This window comes from Choloepus didactylus (genome assembly GCF_015220235.1).
Source record: "Choloepus didactylus isolate mChoDid1 chromosome 11 unlocalized genomic scaffold, mChoDid1.pri SUPER_11_unloc2, whole genome shotgun sequence".
NCBI classification, from domain to species: domain Eukaryota; kingdom Metazoa; phylum Chordata; class Mammalia; order Pilosa; family Megalonychidae; genus Choloepus; species Choloepus didactylus.
In genome coordinates this window covers 1,920,850-1,941,526 of record NW_023637579.1, presented here as the reverse complement: position 1 = coordinate 1,941,526, position 20,677 = coordinate 1,920,850, and the positions used below count along the sequence as shown (strand labels likewise).

Sequence of the window (20,677 nt, the reverse complement as noted above, 5' to 3'; positions counted from 1 at the left end):
ACAAAAAGAGAAATACGCTAACACTAATGTGAACATTGAAAAATGTAAAATATATATAACGTAGGGGACCTAGTGATAGATAGCAATTAGTGAAGGGGAAATGATAATGTAATAAGAACAATAAGTTATCATTGGTAAATTTAACATTCTGGGAATACTCAGGAATGACTATGTTTTGTTAATTTCTGGTGGGTATAGTAGGAACAAGTTCACAGAAATGCCATTATCTTAGGTTATCTGTCTTTCTTATTCCTTTGCTGGGTTATAGTCTGTATATTTTCTTGGAGTAGAGTAGGAACATTTTGGAAGTAATGTAGTTAATTTACGTTAGTTGTTTTTTTTCTTATTCCTTTGTTTTGGTTTACTTGAAATGTTTTCTTATTGTAACTTAAAAAAAATTTTTGATATAGGTAATAGTTAATTAAAAAAATAATGAAAAAATATGCCGAGCCCTCTTGAGGAAATGGGGGGAAATGCAAAGATGTTGGGCTTCCTCACCTGGATGGTGTCTGATGTTCTCACAAACATTGAAGACTGGCAGTTTGATGTGACATACCCTCTATCATGAGACTTTCCCTTGAGAAGTCTTTTCTGCAAAGGAGAGTCTAGACCTGCTTATAATTGTGCCTAAGGACCTCCTCCCAAATACCTCTGTTGCTCAGATGTGGCCCTCTCTCTCTAGCTAAGCCATCTTGGCAGGTGAACTCTCTGCCCTCCCCCCTACACAGGATCTGACACCCAGGGGTGTAAATCTCCCTGGTAACATGAAATATGACTCATGGGGAGGACTTTAGACCCATAATAGTGGGATGGAGAACAACTTCTTGACCAAAAGAGGGATGGGAAATGAAATAAAGTTTCAGTGGCTGAGAGATACCAAAAAAGATCCAATAGGTCATTCTGGTGGGCACTCTCATGCACAATGTAGATAACTCTTTTTAGGTTTTAATGAAGTGGAATAACTAGTAGTAAATACCTGAATCTATCAAACTAAAACCCAGTAGCCTTGAATCTGGAAGATGATTGTATAACAATGTTGCTTACAAGGGGTGATTATGTAATTGTGAAAGTCTTGTGGATCACACTCCCCTTTATCCCGTGTATGGATGGATGAGTAGGAAAACAGGGGCAAAAGAACTGAGGGAAAAATAGGGTGGGGGGATGATTTGGGTGTTATTTTTTTACTCTTTTTTTATTCTTAATTTCACTTTTTCTGGTACAAGGGAAGTGTTAAAAAATAGATTGGAGTGGTGAATGAAGAACCATATGACGGCAATGTGATCAATTGATTATGTACTTTGGATGATTGTATGGCATGTGAATAAATCTTAATAAAAATGTTATGATAAGTAAAAGAAGTCTTACACAAAAGGTTGCATATTGTATGATTCTGTTTATATGAAATAGTCCAAATAGGCAATTCCATGGATGAAAGGAAGCAGATTAGTCATTGCCAGGGTCTAGGGGAAGGGAGTTTGGTGATGGAGTGCTCAGTGTGTATAGGGTTACCTTTTGGAGTAAGGAAAGTATTTTGGAACTAGATAGAAATAATGGCTGTATTATGCTATGAATGTACTAAATGCTACTGAATTCTACATTGTAGAATGGACAATTGTATATTTTGTGAATTTTACTTCAATGAAAATTTCAAGAAGCATTTCCTTTCAAATATGAGGCATAAAATATATTTATACTTGACATAAGAAAGGTTTCCATAAATCAGTGATGCTGGTTAATGGAGAAGTTTGTTGCATTGGGGAAATTGAATTTGATATTAGTTTTAAGTAAACTTTTGGTAAACAATATATTGCATTTATCAGTTATGTGGAAGTAGCATTATAGAAGAGACAACTGTGCAGGTACTATGCAACTTTTTATAGTATATAAGGAACACCTCATTTATTCTTTTTATTACTACCACCACTTGAAACACTCAGAAGTAAATCAATATAAATTCCACAATGAATTTCATTTTGTTTCTTTGGTTATTCTGATGTGTACTCATATACTTCCTAACACCTCACATTAGTTTCCATTGAAACATAGTTTATAGAGATAACATTCCATTATTACTTTCCTATTACTGATGTAACAATTTACCACAAACTTGGTGGATACCAATGCACAAATTTATTTTATTAGAGTTATCAAGGCCACATATCCAAAATCAGTTCCTCTTGTCTGAATCTGGTGTGTCAGCAAATCTGTATCCCCTCTGGAGTTTCTGAAGATGTTTCCTTGCCTTTTCAGTCTGTAAAGCTGTATTCTTTGTTTTTTTGGCTTCTTGAGTGGGTGTCACTCCTTGGCTGTGGGTTTCTTCCTCTGTCTCCAGCCTACATCATAACATTTTGAAATTTCTGTCTCTGCTGTAGTTGTGAGATTGACTTCTGTCTCCTGTGTATCAAATCTATGTCTGACTTCTTCTTATAAGGACACATATATGACATTTTGGGCATGCTAGTATAATCTGGGATAATGTCTTCATTCCAAGTTCCTTAATTTAATCACATGTACAGAGGACTTTTTCCTATATTAAACTTCACAGTTTCCAGAAACTAAGACCTGGGTGCCTTTGGGGGTCAGTGGATCATTATTCAGTCCATAACATTCAAAGCACTTTCTCCTGGATGGAAACTTGGCACCTAGTTCTCTATGTCTTAGTTTCCTGTCTGCTATGATAAACACCAAGTAATAGGTTGGCTTAAACAATAGGAATTTCTTGGTTCATGGTTTCAGAGACTAAAGGCCTGCTTTTTCCCAGTGTCAGTGGCATTCTTGCTCAGCAAGTATCTTTGGGGCCTTTGACTTTCCTTTACATGGCAATGCCCTTTCCTTCCTCTTCTGGGTTCCACTGACTTGCTCATTTTGGCTCTACCTCATGGCTTTCCATTTTAGAAGGCCTCCAGTAATAGGATTAAGACCCATCCTGATTCAGTTGGCCACACCTTGACTAAAAATAACATCTTCAAAAGGTCTTATTTATAATTGGCTTTCACCCCCCAAAAAGGGATTAAAAATTAAGAACATACTTTTTTAGGATACATAATTCAACCTACCACAACATATGTATTTGTTTTTTTTTTATTTTGAAATAAATTCAAAGTTACATGAATTGTTGCAAAAACAGTACTAGCCCCATACACAGAATTCATCATACCCTGACCCCCCTCCCCCGATAGCTCAATCGACCAACTTTAACATGCTGTCACATCACTATTTCTTTCCCTCCCTCCCTCCCTATCTATCATTCATCATATATTTCTGTCTTCTGAACATATGAGAGTTAGCTGCACACATCCTTGAGCATTCACTATAATTCATGTACGTACTTCCCATGAACAAGAACATTCTTTTATGTAATTCCATTAAGCAAAGCTAAGAAGTATAAGAGATTCAACAATGATACAAAGCTTACATTCTATATTTCCTTTTCCTTATGTCTCAACTGTGTCCCTTCGAGCCACCTGTCCTCCACCCTCCAATCCCATCCATGTTCATCCTTAGAATTCAATTTTTGTCTAGTTAGACTGCCTTTTTTTTTCTTTTTTCAATTGAGAAAACATATATACAGCCTAAATCTTCCCATTCCACCCCCTCCCTAGCCTTCCATTAGTGGGATTAATCACATTTAGAATGGTGTTATGCTCTTTCCCACCATCCATTACTAGAAATTTCCCTTCACCTCAAACAGCAACCCTACACTCCTTTCTTAACTCCGTATTGCCCCTTCCCCCATTTCTCTTAACCCAAACTCTACTTTTCATCTCTATGGTTATATTCTCTGATAATTTCATTGTGGGTCCTGTGGGGCTTAAAATTAACCTCTTAAATCCCTATCAATCTTGTTTTTCTTTGATACCACCTTCACTTCAATAGAGCAAATAAACTATGTTCCTATACTTCTTCATTCCCCCACCTTTATATAGTTGTCTAAAATTACATATTTTACATTGTTTAAAACCACTGATTTGTCCTTAGAGTTTGTGTATTTTTTATCACGTAGGAAGTAAACAGTGGAGTTATAGTTCAAAAATTATTGACTTCTATTTGTATTCCATTGTGTTTGGAGAATGTTCTTTGAGTATATTCAATTTTTTTTTTAATTTATTGAAGCTTGTTTTATGCCCCAGCTTATGGTTCCTTCTGGAGAAAGATCTGTGATCACTAGAGAAAAATGAGTGTCCTGGTGATTTGTGATGTAAGGTACTATATATGTCTGTTAAAATTCTCTATATCTCTCTCTCCTTTCTTTGACTCTCTGTTGGTAGGGCTTCCTTTAGTTTCTGAAGTAGGGCAGGTCTTTTATTGGCAAAGTCTCTCAGCATTTGTTTGTCTGTGAAAAATTTAAGCTCTCCCTCAAATTTGAAGGAGAGTTTTGCTGGATAAAGTATTCTTGGCTGGAAAGTTTTCTATCTCAGAATTTTAAATATGTCATGCCACTGCCTTCTCACCTCCATAGTGGCCACTGAGTAGTCACTACTTAGTCATATATTGTTTCCTTTGTATGTGGTGAATTGCTTTTCTCTTGCTGCTTTCATAACTTGCTCCTTCTCTTCAGTATTTGAGAGTCTGATCAGAATATGTCTTGGGGTGGGTTTATTTGGATTTATTCTATTTGGAGTTCACTGGGCATTTATGCTTTGTGTGTTTATATTGTGTAGAAGGTTGGGGAAGTTTTCCCCAACAATTTCTTTGAATACTCTTTCTAGACCTTTACCCTTCTCTTCCCCTTCTGGGACACCAATGAGTCTTAAGTTTGGACGTTTTATTTTATCTATCGTATCCCTGAGATCCATTGCGATTATTTCAATTTTTTTCTCTGTTGTTTCTTTTGTTCTTTCATTTTCTGTTCTGTGGATTTCTAGGACACTGAGATGTTGTTCAGCTTCCTCTAGTCTTGTATTGTGAATATCCAAAGTCTTTTTCATTTGGCCAATGGTTTCTTTCATTTCCATAAGATCTTCTATTTTTTATTTACTCTTGCAATGTCTTCTTTATGCTCTTCTAGGGTCTTCTTTATGGCACTTATATCCTGGGCCATGGTGCTCTTGATGTCCTTTAAATCCTTTGCCATGTTTTCATTCTTTGATTGTAGTTCTTTAATTAATTTTGCGAGGTATATAGCTTCCTCTGAAATCTTGATTTGTGTGTTTGGAGCTGGATTCTCCATATCATCTGGTTTTATCATATGCATTAAGATTTTCTGTTGTTTTTTGGCGTCTTGGCATTTGTTTTGCTTGATAGGGTTCTTTCAAGTTGTATCAAAAAAAAAGGATATCAATCTAATTTTTCAGAGACGCAGTTGGGTGATGTACACTTTCTCTAACTAACCAGCAGATGGCATATGTGAGTCACCTATATCCCTCAAGTCAGTTCTGAACCTTTTTTCCACAGAGTGTGGGGAAATGATTCCCATGTGTTCAGTTGGAGAACTCAGCCTGGGTGTGCCACTGGAGCCATCCACCCTGGATGTGGGGCACATGCACGGGTGGCCAGGGAGGAAGGGCAGTTCTCTCTCAGTGTCCCACAAACCACCAGACTCAGCACAGCACCCCCAGGCTCTCCAAGCAGATCCCCCCTCCCAGCCATGATCCTCCCTCAACTGAGAGAAAATGCCGTGCTATGTCATCAGTGTGCACCATCCCCCAAGGGAAGCCCCAGGCCACTGGGCCATGCTGTGGGGCTCTCAGCTCATTTCAGAATGCAGAATGTGTGAGGCTGTCTTTACTGCAATGCCTTGTGGTCTGAGAACAGCTGAAGTTTACTCCACAGAGAGAGAGTGAGAGACAGAAAAACTCCCAGGTTCACCCATCAGCCAGATATAGCACCCACTCCTCTGGGCTCCCTATCCTGCAATTCTCCCAAGGTCAGTTGTCACTAAAAGCCTCTGTCTGCTTGTTGAGGATTCACTGTCTGTATTGAGCAGTTAATATTAAAACCTCACTTGGAGCTGGGCTGAGAAAGTGCACGGTGTGGCTTCCGTGAGGGAGAGGCTCTCAGCTCTAGGTTCTCGGCTCCCAGCGCGGGTCTGCAGTTTTACTTACAGATTTTATGCTGTGATCTCGGGCATTCCTCCCAATTCATGTCAGTGGATGTTGAGTGTACAGTCACGTTTGTCTCCCTGCTGCTATTCCAGGTTATTTACTGTTTTTTTTGTTCATTTATGAATTGTTCTGGGGGAGACTAAGTCTTCCACTTCTTTCTATGCTGCCATCTTCCCAGAATCCCTTTATTTGGTTTTTGAAGAGGAGTAGAACAAGTCAAGAAGGCTCAGTTCTAATGCTGGTTCTGCTGCACCTTTGGCAGGCCTGGGGAAAATTACTGAAACTTTCTGTGTGTTTGTTTCTTCACCTCACAAGGAAGGAAAAGGATGAGATCCCTAGTTTTAAACTTTCTGTTTGAAAACTAAGATCATGGCCTTCTAACAATTGACATCCCATATGTAAAACTGATACCAGCTGTGATTATCTTCCTTGGACCAACTTGTTAATTCCAGCTGGGGTTGGAAACTCAGATCACCCAAGAGAGAATATGGGGTAGGCAGGACTGATGACTGGCTCTTATTTGCACTGCCACCTTCAGACACATTGGTGCCAAGTGTGGAGCTGTCACATCACAAAGGAACCCACTGAACACATGGGTGGCAGAAAATTGGGATGCTTACTTATCCCCATGTGGCATCATCTTGTTTAGTCCCATGGATGCTGTGTTGAGTGGAGACTCCCCTCTTCATCCAGCTACCTGGCCCTCCAAGGGCAGGGGAATTTGAGCACCACCTGATTCTTCAGGGCAGGGATGGAAGATCAGCACCCACTCAGCCTCTCAGACACTTACAGCAGGAGACCAGATCACCACTTTGTTCTACCAGGTAGAGAATGGAAGATGAGATTTTTCTGTGTCAGCTGGCAGTATGGATTTGGAGGCTTCTGTGTTACACTTTGGGAATAAATTGTAGGTAATAAGAAAAAACTAGGGAACTCATCAGTGTGTGGTTCCTCAATCTACTAGGCATCCTACATTCTTTCCAGCTTTTGCATCTTTCTATGCTTGTATGTTTGGTTATTTCCAGCATTTCTATTTACAAAAGAGAAAATCTAGGAGAATTTCCTCTTGGCTTAACCAGAAGTCTGTTTTCAGAAGAGAGACAAGTTTTCCCATATGAACTAGAACTTCTTGACCCTAACAAATCATATTGATTCTGATGGCCCTTTGTTGTTTCCTCCCACATCTCTGAAATCCAGAGTGTGGGTCAGGGAATGAAGAAGAAACACAGAAATTCATTTTCTCAACAAATGCTTGGATTTGAACAAGATATACTCTAGTACCAAGTAAGTGGAATATGGTCAAGAATGTCATGAATATAAGTTAGAAATGGGTAAGAGATCATACATCATGGTCTACATGGGAAGGTGGGTTCATTGTCATGTGAGTTCAATCTAATCAGTGTTACAGGTGCTGGTGTTAAGGAAGATGTCAGTCCAGGAATATTGTAGGTCCCTGAGCAGGAAAATTTTTCTGGATCAAGGTTGAATACTGCACATTTTATTGCCTTTTCTTTGCATCACTTCCACTAAGATCTAAATTCTGTGAAGTTGGGAACCCTGTATGTTTTACCATTAGTTCCCAGAAAAACACAGGTTTTGGAACATTGGAGACCTTCAATAAATATTACCAACTAATTACAGTTTTATTTATAAGGGAATAAGTTCATTTATATTGAAGATACTTCTCCATATGGTATGTTTATGTCACTGATTCCTGAATATTTGTGAGTCATGTTGTCCTTCAAGATCACATGATGCTGTGGACCTTCTCCCTAGTTATGCAAATATGCCAACAGAAACAGATATACTATAGCCACCTCAGGTGCTGTTCACCCTTTGAATTCTCCAGCTCAATCTATTAGCATTTCATGGACTTCAGCTTTATAATGAATTTGGGGTGCAGGAAAGGAAATGTGATTGCTTTGAAGAGGGGTCAGAACTCATCCCACAGCTCCTGTCCTTTCCCTAACCAGCCTGCTAAAAGTTTAACCTCCAAGATGGATATTCTCTCTGGGGAGCTGTTTCTTTCTCCCAGGCTTTTCTATATTAGTACTTAATACAGACAAAGAGTGGAGGTTTGTGGAGAAAACTTAAGAAATGGATCACCAAAGCTCAGTGTCACTGGAATGCTTGAATTATTATATGTACCCCTGGCTGTCCTATGGCGTTTTGAAAATGTTGCACTCCTCACATCTACAATGATCTTCCACTTCCTCATCACCTAGATAGCCCTATATTTTGTGGCAAAATCCATGTGGCAGCATGTGTTTATTTTCAGTGATGAATATCCATTAACCATTTGCATAAGTTTTCTCCATTGGCCAATCCAACTAAGATTGGTGACCAGACATGGCCACTTCCTCCCTCAGTTTCAGACCCTCTGTGACCTCCAAGGTTACCTCTCTTCCTGGCCTCAGAGGAACCCAGAATCTCCTTATCTTCAGAATTCTGTTGCTAATCTACACAATCTTGCCCCTAGCCACCCCTTCAACCTTATCTAGTATTTTCCTTGGTCCATTTGCTCCATATGGTCCTCTGTTGTTTTGTGCTGCCCTCAAAACAGACCTATGGTGTTCCACTTAAGGACTCTTGTACTTCATTGTTTCCTCTTTTGACATATGATTTTACCTAGATATCTACATGTTTTCCTTCCTCACTTCATTCAGGTATCTAATAATATATCCTTCATCAGTGAGCCCTACACCACCTGTCTAAGGTAGCAATGTTACTGAACCAAGGCAGTGGATTCTTTGCCTGTGTGCTCAAATGACAAATTCCCAAGAGAAAGAGTTTTATTGCTAACCATGAAGCAGGAGAGCAGATGGCCTACTGATCCAAAATCTGTCTCTCTTAAATGCAATAATTCTGATAGATTTATAGTATCAAAAGTTAGGAAGTCAAAGGGTAAAAGTGAAACTGACTGTGTTCAAACTTCAACTTCCATGTGAGACCAAGGGAAGAGAGGTTTATTTGGTGTAGGATCTATATTTTCTAAACAATATAACTTCTACAGTTTGTTCAAACACTACAATTACATGGAAGTTTGAATAGGAAGTGAGCTATGGTAGATCTGTATAGGTTAGAATGAAATATCAACACATCCTAACATAATTTGGGTGGAGAATAAAGATATATATTTGGGGCCCCCATGAAGAGCTGGGAGAGGGTGCAGAGGTGTTGAACTTCCTCACCTGGATTGTTGCTGATGTTCTCACAAACATTGGGGACTGACAGCTTGATGTGCTGAGCCCTCTTTCTTTGGGCTGGCCCCTATGAAGTTGTTCCTGCAAAGAGAGGCTAAACTGGCTTATAATTGTGCCCAGGAGTCTCCTCCTGAGTTCCTCTTTGTTGCTCAGATGTGCTCCTCTCTCTTTAACTAAGCCACCTTGGTGGGTGATCTCACTGCCTTTCCCACTAGGTGGAACCTGACTCCCAGGGGTGTAAATCTCCCTGGCAATGCAGGATATGCCTCCCAGGGATGAATCTGGACCCAGAATCATGGAGTTGAGAACATCTTCTTGACCAAAGGGGAGATGTGAAATGAAACAAAACAAAGCTTCAAAGGCTGAGAGATTTCAAATGGAATCAAGAGTTCACTCTGGTGGACATTCTTACACACTATATAGATAACACTTTTTAGGTTTTAATATATTGGAATAGCTAGAAGTAAATACCTGAAACTACCAAGCTCCAACCCAGTAGCTTTGACTCTTGAAGATGATTGTATAACAATTTAGCTTACAAGGGGTGACAGTGTGATTGTGAAAACCCTGTGGATCACACTGCCTTTGTCGAGTGTATGGATGGATGAGTAGAAAAATGGGGACAAAAGCTAAATGAAAAATAGGGTGGGATGGGGGATGATTTTGGTGTTCTTTTTTATTTTTATTTTTTATTCTTCTGGATTCTTTCTGGTGTAAGAACAATGTTCAAAAATTGAAGGGGGTGAGGAATGCACAACTATAAGATGATATTGTGAACAGTTGATTGAACGCCATGGATGATTGTATGGTATGTGAATATATCTCAATAAAACTTAATTTTAAAAAAAGTTGGGCAGTTTCTAGGATAATGAGTACAATAGCCCTAGATGACGTTGAGGTGATTTAATTATTGAGCATGCACAGATTGATTACACACTTAATCACAGGATGTTTATAAGAAAATGGCAGCTTTAATATGATGGGCATGATTTTTAGTAGTATAATGAAGCATAGATGACTTGTAAGTTAAAGTCTAAGCTACTGCACATGTAAGAAGGGCCCATTTTGGTTAGCTCCAGCTTCAGTTATCAAGATAATTTTGGACTTAGGGTGGGTTAGCTCTTGATTGACCAAAGATCCTTCATTAATAAATATTAGGGGCTGTCTTTAGTAATCATAAGACTTTAAAGCAAAAAAACTGGGTAAATGGGTGCAAGCGAAGGTTAGTCATAAGGTTTTTACAATCACAAGGGTACAAGATAAAGGCTGTACAATCATTATCAGAGATCAAGCCAGCTAGACTACAGTTCAGGTTTCACATATTTCCCCCTCTGTCTACTCTAACATACCAGAAAGTAAAAATGAATATCTATATGATGATTCAGTAATCATAATTAGCCCTTAAATCCTAATTTCTTGGTCACAGCACCATCTCTGTTCTCTTCTCCTGCTCTTCTCAAGTGCACATATCCCCATCCAGATTATATATCTGATTGTTCTCCCCCACTAGAGTTTAAGTTCCATGGGGACAAGAACTTTGTGTTTTCCTCATTGCTGCATCCCATACCTGAAACACAGTAGGAATATCCAGAATGAACAAATTCTGTGTGCAGAGATTCCACTCTTCCCTGTTCTAAGCTGAGAATCAGTGTTTCCAATGCATTACTCATTTTCTCCACCAGGTGGCAAGAACGGACAGTTTCATATGATGAAGCCTAAGAGATGAAAAGGGAGTGTTGCAAAGTGTTAGAATAAGCTTAGTTTTTCATAATCTCTGGTCTTAAGATGTTGGCTTCTTTCTTAGATGACACCCAGAATATCCCTTAAATTATTTCTTCTTATTCCTCCAAGAGACGAAAAAATAGTACTTTACCAAAATCATTTTCAGTATATCATCTCACTTAAGCTTAACCCCATAATTAGGAGTATTCTCCCCATTTCTGCTGAGTGAAAACAGACTCAGAGTAAGTCCCCCAAGTTTCATAACAGTTAGAGGTGGAACCTATATGAGAGTAAAGTTTTGGCTGTAAACTCTTGCTCCTCCAGGAGACTTCTTTGATTTTATCCAAGATAATTACTCCTTTGATGAGGCTTCAAGAGAACTGCAAGTCTTGAGTTAATTTACATTTCAGAGATCTTCAGACTGTCTGCCTCTTTTTTCCAAAGAGGTTCCTTTTTTTACATAAGGAAAACATCTAGAGCATTTTCTTCCAGAGACCCAAAGTTCACTAACAGCACTTCCTGTTCCAGGTACAGGCAGCATTAAGAGATAAACATCTTCCAGTTGGCTGTTGTCCAGATTTATCATCCTCACTGTAAATACAGGCCAGGAAGACAGAGCAGGTGCATCTGTGAAAGGAAACAGAAAGCCAACTAGTCCTCAGGGATAGGATGTTTTCATTTCTTCCTCTGGGCCCAAGTCTAAGTTGATAAAAAGGTCAGCACAGAAACTCCTTAAATACCATCTGAGAGGGGAAACTTAGGGTTATGAGAGTGTAACAGAATCAGTCACAGAGTTACTGCCAGTTTTGGAATCTTATATCAGGTTTCATGAATCTTTTAATTTCCCTGTCATGCTGTATATGAATTTTCATTTCTAAGGACACCATTCTAGGCAGAGAAAAATCTCAGTAGTACTAGCATGGCTTGATCATGACAAATTTATAAGATCAGAAAAAATAAATATGTCCAAAGGTTTTGATGATGTCTCCTCTCTCCTTTCATTACAAACTTCAGTTAGGTTCCTTATTCTCTCTTCCTGAAACTAGAATGAAAACTTTTTGAGAAAGTGAAAAAACTCAGAAAGCTCTTTGAACTGAGAAACCTTAGAAAACTTGTTGAAACAGGGAGGTTGTGCCTGAGAACACAGCAAATGCTTAGGATTTAGCTTGATGATTATCCAGAAGTAGTACATTTCTCCCTCCTGTAAGAATACTTCTGTTCCCTTATTGTTAACCCTGTAACCTCACTGGGGTCTCCCTGAAGATTCCATCCCCCCACCCCCTCCTGTGAAACACATGGCTACAAGTAACTACAAAGCAGAAAATGATCAATAAAGGTTTAAAAGGAAAACTGCCCAGCTGCCTCTAGAGGGCAAACAAGGTTAATTTAGAAGTCCAGCTTCCCCATCCAGCTGACTCAACTACTAATGCTTCAGTCTGAGTATAAGTTCCAAAGCCATGCTTCAGAGAAGGCTGCATGGCTGTCTGAGTTCAACACAATCTTTCTTCCACAGAATTATACAAACTCAACTATAGAGACTGTCAAAGACATAGCATTCTTTTTGGATCAAACACTTGGCTTTGGAGGACTATCCAAGCCAAGGAAAATGAAATGAGTTAAATCATGACAGAAATCTTTAATAAAATGTATTCTTCAATAATATGTTGGCATAATATAATATGCACATATACTTATGTATGCTCTGACAAATGTCATGGATTACCACCATCAGTTTATCCAATTAATTAAATCTAAAATATGTGGGGGTAAAGGGGGTGGAAAACTAGGCAAATTTTCCACATCTGGAAAGAAATGACAAATTTCTCAGAATTTCCCTGGGGAAAACCTGTGACCAGAGACTCTTTGAAATAAAATACATACCACTTTCCCTCAAAAAGTGACTTCAAATGATGCCATTACAATAAGTTCATTTATCAGAACAGAAGGATTTATTACATTTCATTCTTTGGCTTCAACAACTTCTGGCCTTAAGAGAGTCTGCACCTCAGCTGGGGCAGAGAGGTTCATACGGGCATTTGGCCTCAGTGCAGGTGGTGGAGGAGAGGATGGGAGATAAGAGAGCCACCCTCACCTGAGGAGATGTCTGACCCACCATCTGACTGCCTATCACAGATCTCTAGGTCACTGCAGATGCTCTCAGGGTGCTGTCCCAAGGTTTGCTGGCCATGCAGTCTTTCTTATCACAGCTTTGGCATTTTCAGGGGTCACTTTTCATGCTGCTGTCACCTCAGCATCTCTTACATTCTTCATTCTCTGCTATCTGAGTAGGAATATGGGGTCAGTCCTCCCTGCTGCTTCCATTCACCAAAGACAGTGGCTTGGTTTGGCTTTCAAGTGTTCACTTGAATTTCCATATTGTTCCTTGCTTGGTCCTGTGGGTTGCAGGAACTGATTATGGAACCAGCCACCCCATGTGCTACCAGTTGTGACCTTTGGGACTGCAGCTTGGGCTTCTAAATTGTTATATTTCCCCTTTCACCTGGACAGAATGCCCCATTCAGCATGGCCCAGAGAGGGATGCAAAGCTGTTTCACTGTAGGGCCCTGAATGACACTGAGTCCATCTGGAGGGCTCCACTAGTGCTCAATAAGTGAGTCAGGCCTTTAGTGCTGTTTTCCCCCAGCTGGGATTCCTGAGGGCTCACTAGGCACCTGCCACTGTGATTGAACCATCATCTTCATCAAATTCAATTTTCACCCCCTTTACATTGACTGTGCTAACTCCACAGCCTCCTCCAGGACAGAGAGAAGTGGGTACAATCCTATGGACTACACCAGCTAATGGGAATGCCAGGACCAACACTAACTGCAGCAATAACTGAGCATGCCATGCCCAACAGAGTCACTCCACCTGTGATGGCCAAATTCCTCCAGTGCTTGGAGGTTTTCCTCCCTTCACACCTGCTGAGGATCTTCCTGAAAACACAGACAGGAATTTCAGTGACTATGCCAGGAAATGGGATGCCATCAGTGAGAGAAACCTCCCCCCAGAGCACCAATGAGCCCAGTGGCCAAAGAATTTTTCTGGTCCCCAGAAGGTGCAGTGATTGGGGTTGAGGTAATGCAAGGCTGAGATCACTTTCAGACAAAGCCAACAAAATCCACAGCCACATTCTGCACAGGTCATGTGATTTCACCTTCCATCATTCAAGTTGGTGATGTCAGCAATGCACCATGGGCAGGCTTGATATCATCTGTTTGGGATTCTTTCCCACCTGGACCTGAGGGTGTTTGGTCATTACCTGCAAATTTGTCCCCTACTGATGAGCCATATCACAGGTCTGTTTCAATGCCTGGTCTGCTTGTGGTGATCACACAACTCAGTCCAGCTGCATTCCCACTTGCAGGTCAGCCTGGGCTGCTGGCACAGCAACAGGCACAGATAGCCTACCTGCAGGCCAGGGCCATCCCAGTGGCATTAATCCTGTGATGGTTAGGTTCATGTGTCAACTTTCCAGGTGATAGTACTCAGCTGTCTGGTCAAGCAAACACTGACCTAACAATTGCTGTGAGAACATTTGTGGCTGGCTAATAAACCAACAGGCTGGTTTATTAAATCATCAATTGACTGCAGCTGTGACTGATGACTCACCAAAGGTTGGTGTCTTCCACAATGAGAAAATACAATTGGCTGGATTTAATCCAATTAATCAGTTGAAGACTTATAAGCAAGACAGATAGAGGACCTTCACTTCTTCTTCGGCTGTTCAGTGAAGCATTTCCTGAGTTCTTTGAAGTTGCCGGTTCATTTCCCGAGGAGTTCATTGAACATGTTCATCAAAGATCCCAGTTCATTTCCTGAGGAGTTCATCAAAGTTGCTGGTTCATTTCCTGAGGAGTTCATCAGACATCTTCCTTGGAGTTGACAGTGTGCTGACTGCCCTACAGAATTTGGACTCATGCTTACCCACAGTTGTGTGAATCATTTTTACAAATTTTACAGTCAGAGACACCTCTCATTGATTCTGTTTCCCTAGAGAACCCTAACTAATACAAATCCTAAGGTGTCTGTTTATTTATACACAACAATGATGAATGTATACACCTCTTAGCACTGTATAACCACTATGAAACATCATTTTGTGTTCTACATTTTTCAGATAGCATTCAGTTATTTTCTGATTTAACCTACTCATAATTATGTTTAGAGTTGTATAAAAAATAGAAACTGACAATAAATATAATTTTCAGCCACAGCGTTTACTTCATCAGTATTTGCAAGTACTAATCCATTGAAAATAACTTTGATTTCTTTGCCTAGTATTCACTACAAAATCCTGTATTCAACACTCCCAGATCACTTCACAATCCTACACTTTTATTTATTTTTTATTTATAGGGCATTAGGAAAATTCTGAATTCATGGTTGAATTGTGTGGAAAAGCATTCTTGTTAGATGTTTTCCCCACTCTGATAGTCCTGATGTGAATTCCAGCTGAAGACTATTTCACTTTGATTTTTAGGGCTGACATTTCATCAGCAGGTGATCCTTATCATTGATAAATTCAAAATCACTGAAGAGTCTCCTTCCTTCCTTCAACTAAGTGTCTTATACAATGTGAAAACTCACATATTCTACATACATTGCTCTGTAAATAACAGATTTTTCACATTTTTCATCTAAATTATCTCAAAATTATCTCTAGTTCTCCTCATGTTTCCTCACCCTGGTAAAGATATTCCTATCTGGTTTTCTGGTTTATCAGTTATACCTACTCTGGGCTATGCTTGTGCATGCCCAGGTTGCAGCTCAGCTTAAATCTATTACAGGTATCTAGAGCTGTAGACTGCCTCCCAGGATAGTTGAATCATGTGTAAGTATAGATTGTAATTAAAGACATTTGCACATGGACTGCATTATCATATAATTACACTCCTTTAATATTTTTGGTGTGCTATTTTTCAGTGACAGGGTTACTAACACACCATTGCCATGCTTTTGACCCCAGTGATCCCCTCTCTGACAAGACAAGACAATATCGTGCCAACCATTGGTGTTACTAACAGATGACACTGATCTCCAAATTAGTGTTATTCATTAATATATATAGCCTCTCCTTTGCAGTAACGAGCTTCATAAGGGCAAGTCCCATGATTGAGGGCTCAGCACATCAAACCACCAGTCCCAATGTTTGTGACAACATCAACACCAGTCCAGGTGAGGAAGTCCAACACATCTGCACCTTCCTCCAGATCCTTGGGGCTGGGGGGAGGCTGCAAACATATTTTTTATTATCTGCCCAAATTACTCTGGGATGTGTCACTATTTCACTCCAGCCTATACCAGCCTACCATATCTCACTTCCTATTCAAAGTTCCATACAATTGTGGTGTTTGAACAAACTGACTGAAGAGTTGTACTGTTTAGAAAATTTAGATCCTGTACCAAATAGACATCTCTTCCCTTGGTCTCATATGGAAGTTGAAGTTTTAAAACACAGTCAGTTTCAACCTTTACCCTTTGGCCCAGTTTTCCCTGGTCTTAACCAGACCTGCTTCATTCATGCCACTAATTGAAGTCTGGGCTCTTTTTCAGCTTTTTTTTTTTTTTTTTTTTTTTTTTTTTTTTAACACTGGCTGTATGCACTAATACTGACATTCATATCTGCTGAGCTCTAGCTCTGAGTTTCAGGTGTCTCAGATATATGCATTGTTCCAGAGACCAATCAGGTTATACACTAAGGGATCAGCATCTCAAAGTTTAGAGATAGGCATTACAATTCAGGGATAGAGTTAACTGCTGTAAGAGCTTACAATCTAGGGACTATTACAGTAGTTTTGTCCATGTTAGGTTATGTTCTAAGATTCAATTCTGAGTTTACACATTGTAGTTAGTCCATATTGGTGTGGCATTAAAGTGTTTGCCTTTATTTCTGGTGTACTTCACTCAAATACTGTCTACAGGATCCATTCACCTCATCTTTAAACAGTCTATACTGGGACTGACAAAACTCAGGGGCTGGGAAAGGCCTTTCTTTTTTCTTTTTTCTATTTTTTTTGAAAAAACTATTCTAAGTAGCATATTACAGAAAGCCTCAAAGATTTGCAATTGGCCACTGGACAAGGCAAGAGCACAGCTAAGATAGCTCTGAGAGACAAAGCAATGATGCTAAAGGGAATAAGTTCCCCAAGAAAATGGGATGGTGGACCCAGTTCAGACGGCCAGCCCTCCTTCAGAGTACTCAGTGCTCAGGGGCTGTAAAACAGAAACAAATTTGAGTCAGCCATGCAAGTGACAGGGATAAAGTCTGTGGAGAATTAAAGGCACCTGTGACACCTCTTTACACTGGTGGGGAGCAGTAAGGTTGACAAGCACCACCTGCTGGACAGGACAAGCACAGGTTCTAGAGGCTTCACAGGAGCATCTGACAACCCACAGATTCTTATTCTCAGGAAAACTCCATACCCTCCTCATGAGATTAAGGCCTGTCTGGATTGAGAACATCTGATTGGGGCCAATCATATTGGAGGAGACTTCTCACAAAAGGTTGCACAGAGGTACAGCAAGAACCATAAAAACAAGTGGTGAAAAACTCTCATCAACTAAACAGAAGTTACTGTAGAGGTCTAGAATAAGTTGAATTGAATTCTAAGGAACAGATAGGGAACAAACCCAACCAACAAGAAAACTCTAGGAAAAAGAGTGAAAATAAGCTCCAGGATAAATTAATCAGGAAAAAAAGATGCCTAGATAGCTTAAGATAGCAAGGCACACTAGGAAACACAAAAATATGGACCAGCCAAAGGAACAAACTAACACTTTGACTGAGATACAGGAGTTGAAACAACTAATTAATAACCAAACAGATCTCCTAAATCAAGTCAAAATCAAGTCAAGAATCAATTCAATGAACTGAGGGAAGATATGACAGAAGAGATGAAAGATATAAAGAAGCCACTGGAGGAACACAAGGAAGAACTCAAAGGTATGAAAGAGCCAATGGCAGAACATATAGGAATGAAAGGCTCAACAGAAGATATGAAAAACACAATGGACACTTACAACACCAGATTTGAAAAGGCAGAAGAAATAATAAAAAATTTGAAGAGGAAGAAAGCTACCTAACTCATTCTATGACGCCAACATCATCCTAACACCAAAGTCAGACAAAGATACCACAAAAATGAAATTTATAGACCCATCTCTTTAATAATATAGATGCAAAAATCCTCGAGAAAATACTTGTAAATTGAATCCAGCAGCACATTAAAAGAATTATGCACCATGATCAAGTGGTATTTGTTCCAGGTATGCAAGGCTGGTTCAACATAAGAAAATAAGTTTTGTAATACTCTACGTCAATAAATCAAAATGAAAGAACCACATGATACTCTCAATCAATGCAGAAAAGGCATTTGACAAAATTCAACATACTTTCTTGATGAAAACACTTCAAAGGATATGAATCGAAAGAAGCTTTCTCAATATGATAAAGGCAATGTATGAAAAACCCACAGCTAACATCATGCTCAATGAGGAAAGACTGATAGTTTTCCCCTAAGATCAGGAACAAGACAAGGATGCCCCTGTTACCATTGTTATTCAGCCTTGTGCTGGAAGTTCTAGCTAGAGCAATTAGACAAGAAAAAGAAGTAAAAGGTATCCAAATTGGGGAAGAAGAAGTAAAAATTCACTGTTTGCAGACAACATGATCCCCTATGTAGAAAATCCAGAAAAATCCACAGCAAAGCTACTAATCAATGAATACAGCAATGTGGCAGGCTAGAAGACCAACACACAAAAATCAGTAGTTTTCTTATACACAAGCAATGAGCAACAGAAGGAGGAAATGAAGAAAAAAAATTCATTTACAACAGAAACCAAAATTATCAAATATGTAGGTATAAACTTAACCAAAGCCACAAAACATCTACACAGAGATGACTATAGGAAACTGCTAAAAGAAATTGAACAGGGCCTAAGATAATGGTTCTATAATCATGTAATATAATACTGTTGAATTAATTCTGTGAGTCATTCTAGCAAATTATCAAACCTGAGAGTGGTTTGGAAACCACTGCAGCTTGCAATTGGTATCAGCAGTGTGTGCATTCTTGGGGGCTGCACACTCTATGTATTTGGAAACCAACTCCTTACAGTTGGTGTCACACATCTTGGGCATGAATCTCAGTCTGGAATACTCTGCTATTGAACCTTACAGTTGGCCTACCTTGAAGTATTCTGTGTCAGGAGAAGTGGCATTCACTGGAATGACATGATTCACTGAAGTATATGGTTTGTGACAAAAAAAAAATGAGATTGTGATGGTTGGTAAAACCCAACCACTGGGTCACTCATGGTGTAGAATTGCCATTGTGCTGAAAGTCAGTTGCTAGAGGTAAATGTTTCCAATGGCATTTAAATATGATGTATCCCTCTCTAGGGTAATGGCTCTCTGGATGCATAAGGAAATGCAAACTAACAATACACACACACACACACACACAGACATATATATATACACACACACTACTTTAGATATTGTTCTCTCTAATAGATAAAATGAAGGTTTAAACTGGCAAGCTTGGATCCCAGACCATTCAAGCTACTGCCATGAGAACCATAGAAACTTCTAAAGGGAAAATCTATGTGGAAACAACATGGGAGCATTTTGGTGGTAGAACTCTACTTTTTCCTTTTCTATGCATATCATTTCAATATTTTTATTTTCTACCTGATGCAGTGGTCCCAAGACTGGGGCTGTAACTGCAGGTACTAGATGCATAGAAAATTCTCATGCAAGAAACTGTAACTATACATTTAAGTTATTTCCAGGAATCCTATGGAGCTGAAGGGGTGGATTGTGCCTTTATCAACTTTTATATGCTTACAGAACCCCAGTTTTGTACTGTCATCTCTGCCTTCTATGATCCTAGTAAAGCATTACTGGCCTAACCCAGCAGTGTCCAATAGGGAGAACTTTCACCTCTACTTCAGCCAGCCAGCTTCTCCTGGGAAATTCATTGAAAGTCTTCATTGCAATTGTCAGCTTGCAGCCTGCCCTACAAAATCTGGACTCATGCACCCCCACAGCTGTATGAGACCCTGTGATAAAATCTTATACTATTTACAGATATCTCCTATTGGTTCTGTTTTCCTAGAGAACCCTAATACAACCAGGATGATATAAATGACTAAATTGATGAATAAATGGGGAAGAATAGAATTATCCCCTGCAAATAAATTTTAATTTATTGATAGAGACACTTATTCACAAGCAGGTGGAACATAATTTCCCACTCCTTAAAGATGGGCTCTGTATAGTGACTTCCTTCCAAAAAGTACATACAGTTTTGACAGGGGGAAAAGAGTAACTTTACAGTGGAGAAACCTGACAAATAACACTTCAGCCAGGGGATGAAAAAGGTAAACATCAACAATAAGTGCTTTTGAAAGTGTGTACCCTTGATATGGAGTGATGAGGAAGGAACTTCACCACTTGGTCTCCCTCCCAAAAAACACTGCAGCTTAATCATGAGAGGAAACATCGAGTAAATCTCAACTGAAGCACATTCCACAAAATTGCTGACAAGTACTTCTGAATATTTTCAAGGTCATTATGAACAAAGAATGTCTGAAAAACTCTCATAGCCAAGGTGAGCCTATGCAGACATGGGGACTAAATGCAATGTGGTCTCCTGTAATGGGTTGTGGAATAGAAAAAGCTAAAAACTAAGAAAATATCAA

At 39.4% G+C, this 20,677-nt stretch overlaps 1 protein-coding gene and 1 pseudogene across 1 annotated transcript in view; both read right to left on the bottom strand.

Annotated features, from left to right (window-relative positions):
• Positions 1 to 10,134: 10,134 nt before the first annotated feature.
• The window catches only part of LOC119524581 (calcium signal-modulating cyclophilin ligand-like), a 174,467-nt gene continuing 163,924 nt past the window's right edge, over positions 10,135 to 20,677 (bottom strand). The window contains exon 4 of the mRNA XM_037823282.1: positions 10,135 to 11,596. Within this exon, the coding sequence (XP_037679210.1) occupies positions 11,558 to 11,596 (39 nt within the window). The 3' untranslated portion in view covers positions 10,135 to 11,557. The remainder of the gene's footprint in view (positions 11,597 to 20,677) is intronic.
• Positions 12,929 to 19,103, bottom strand: LOC119524584 (annotated as a pseudogene).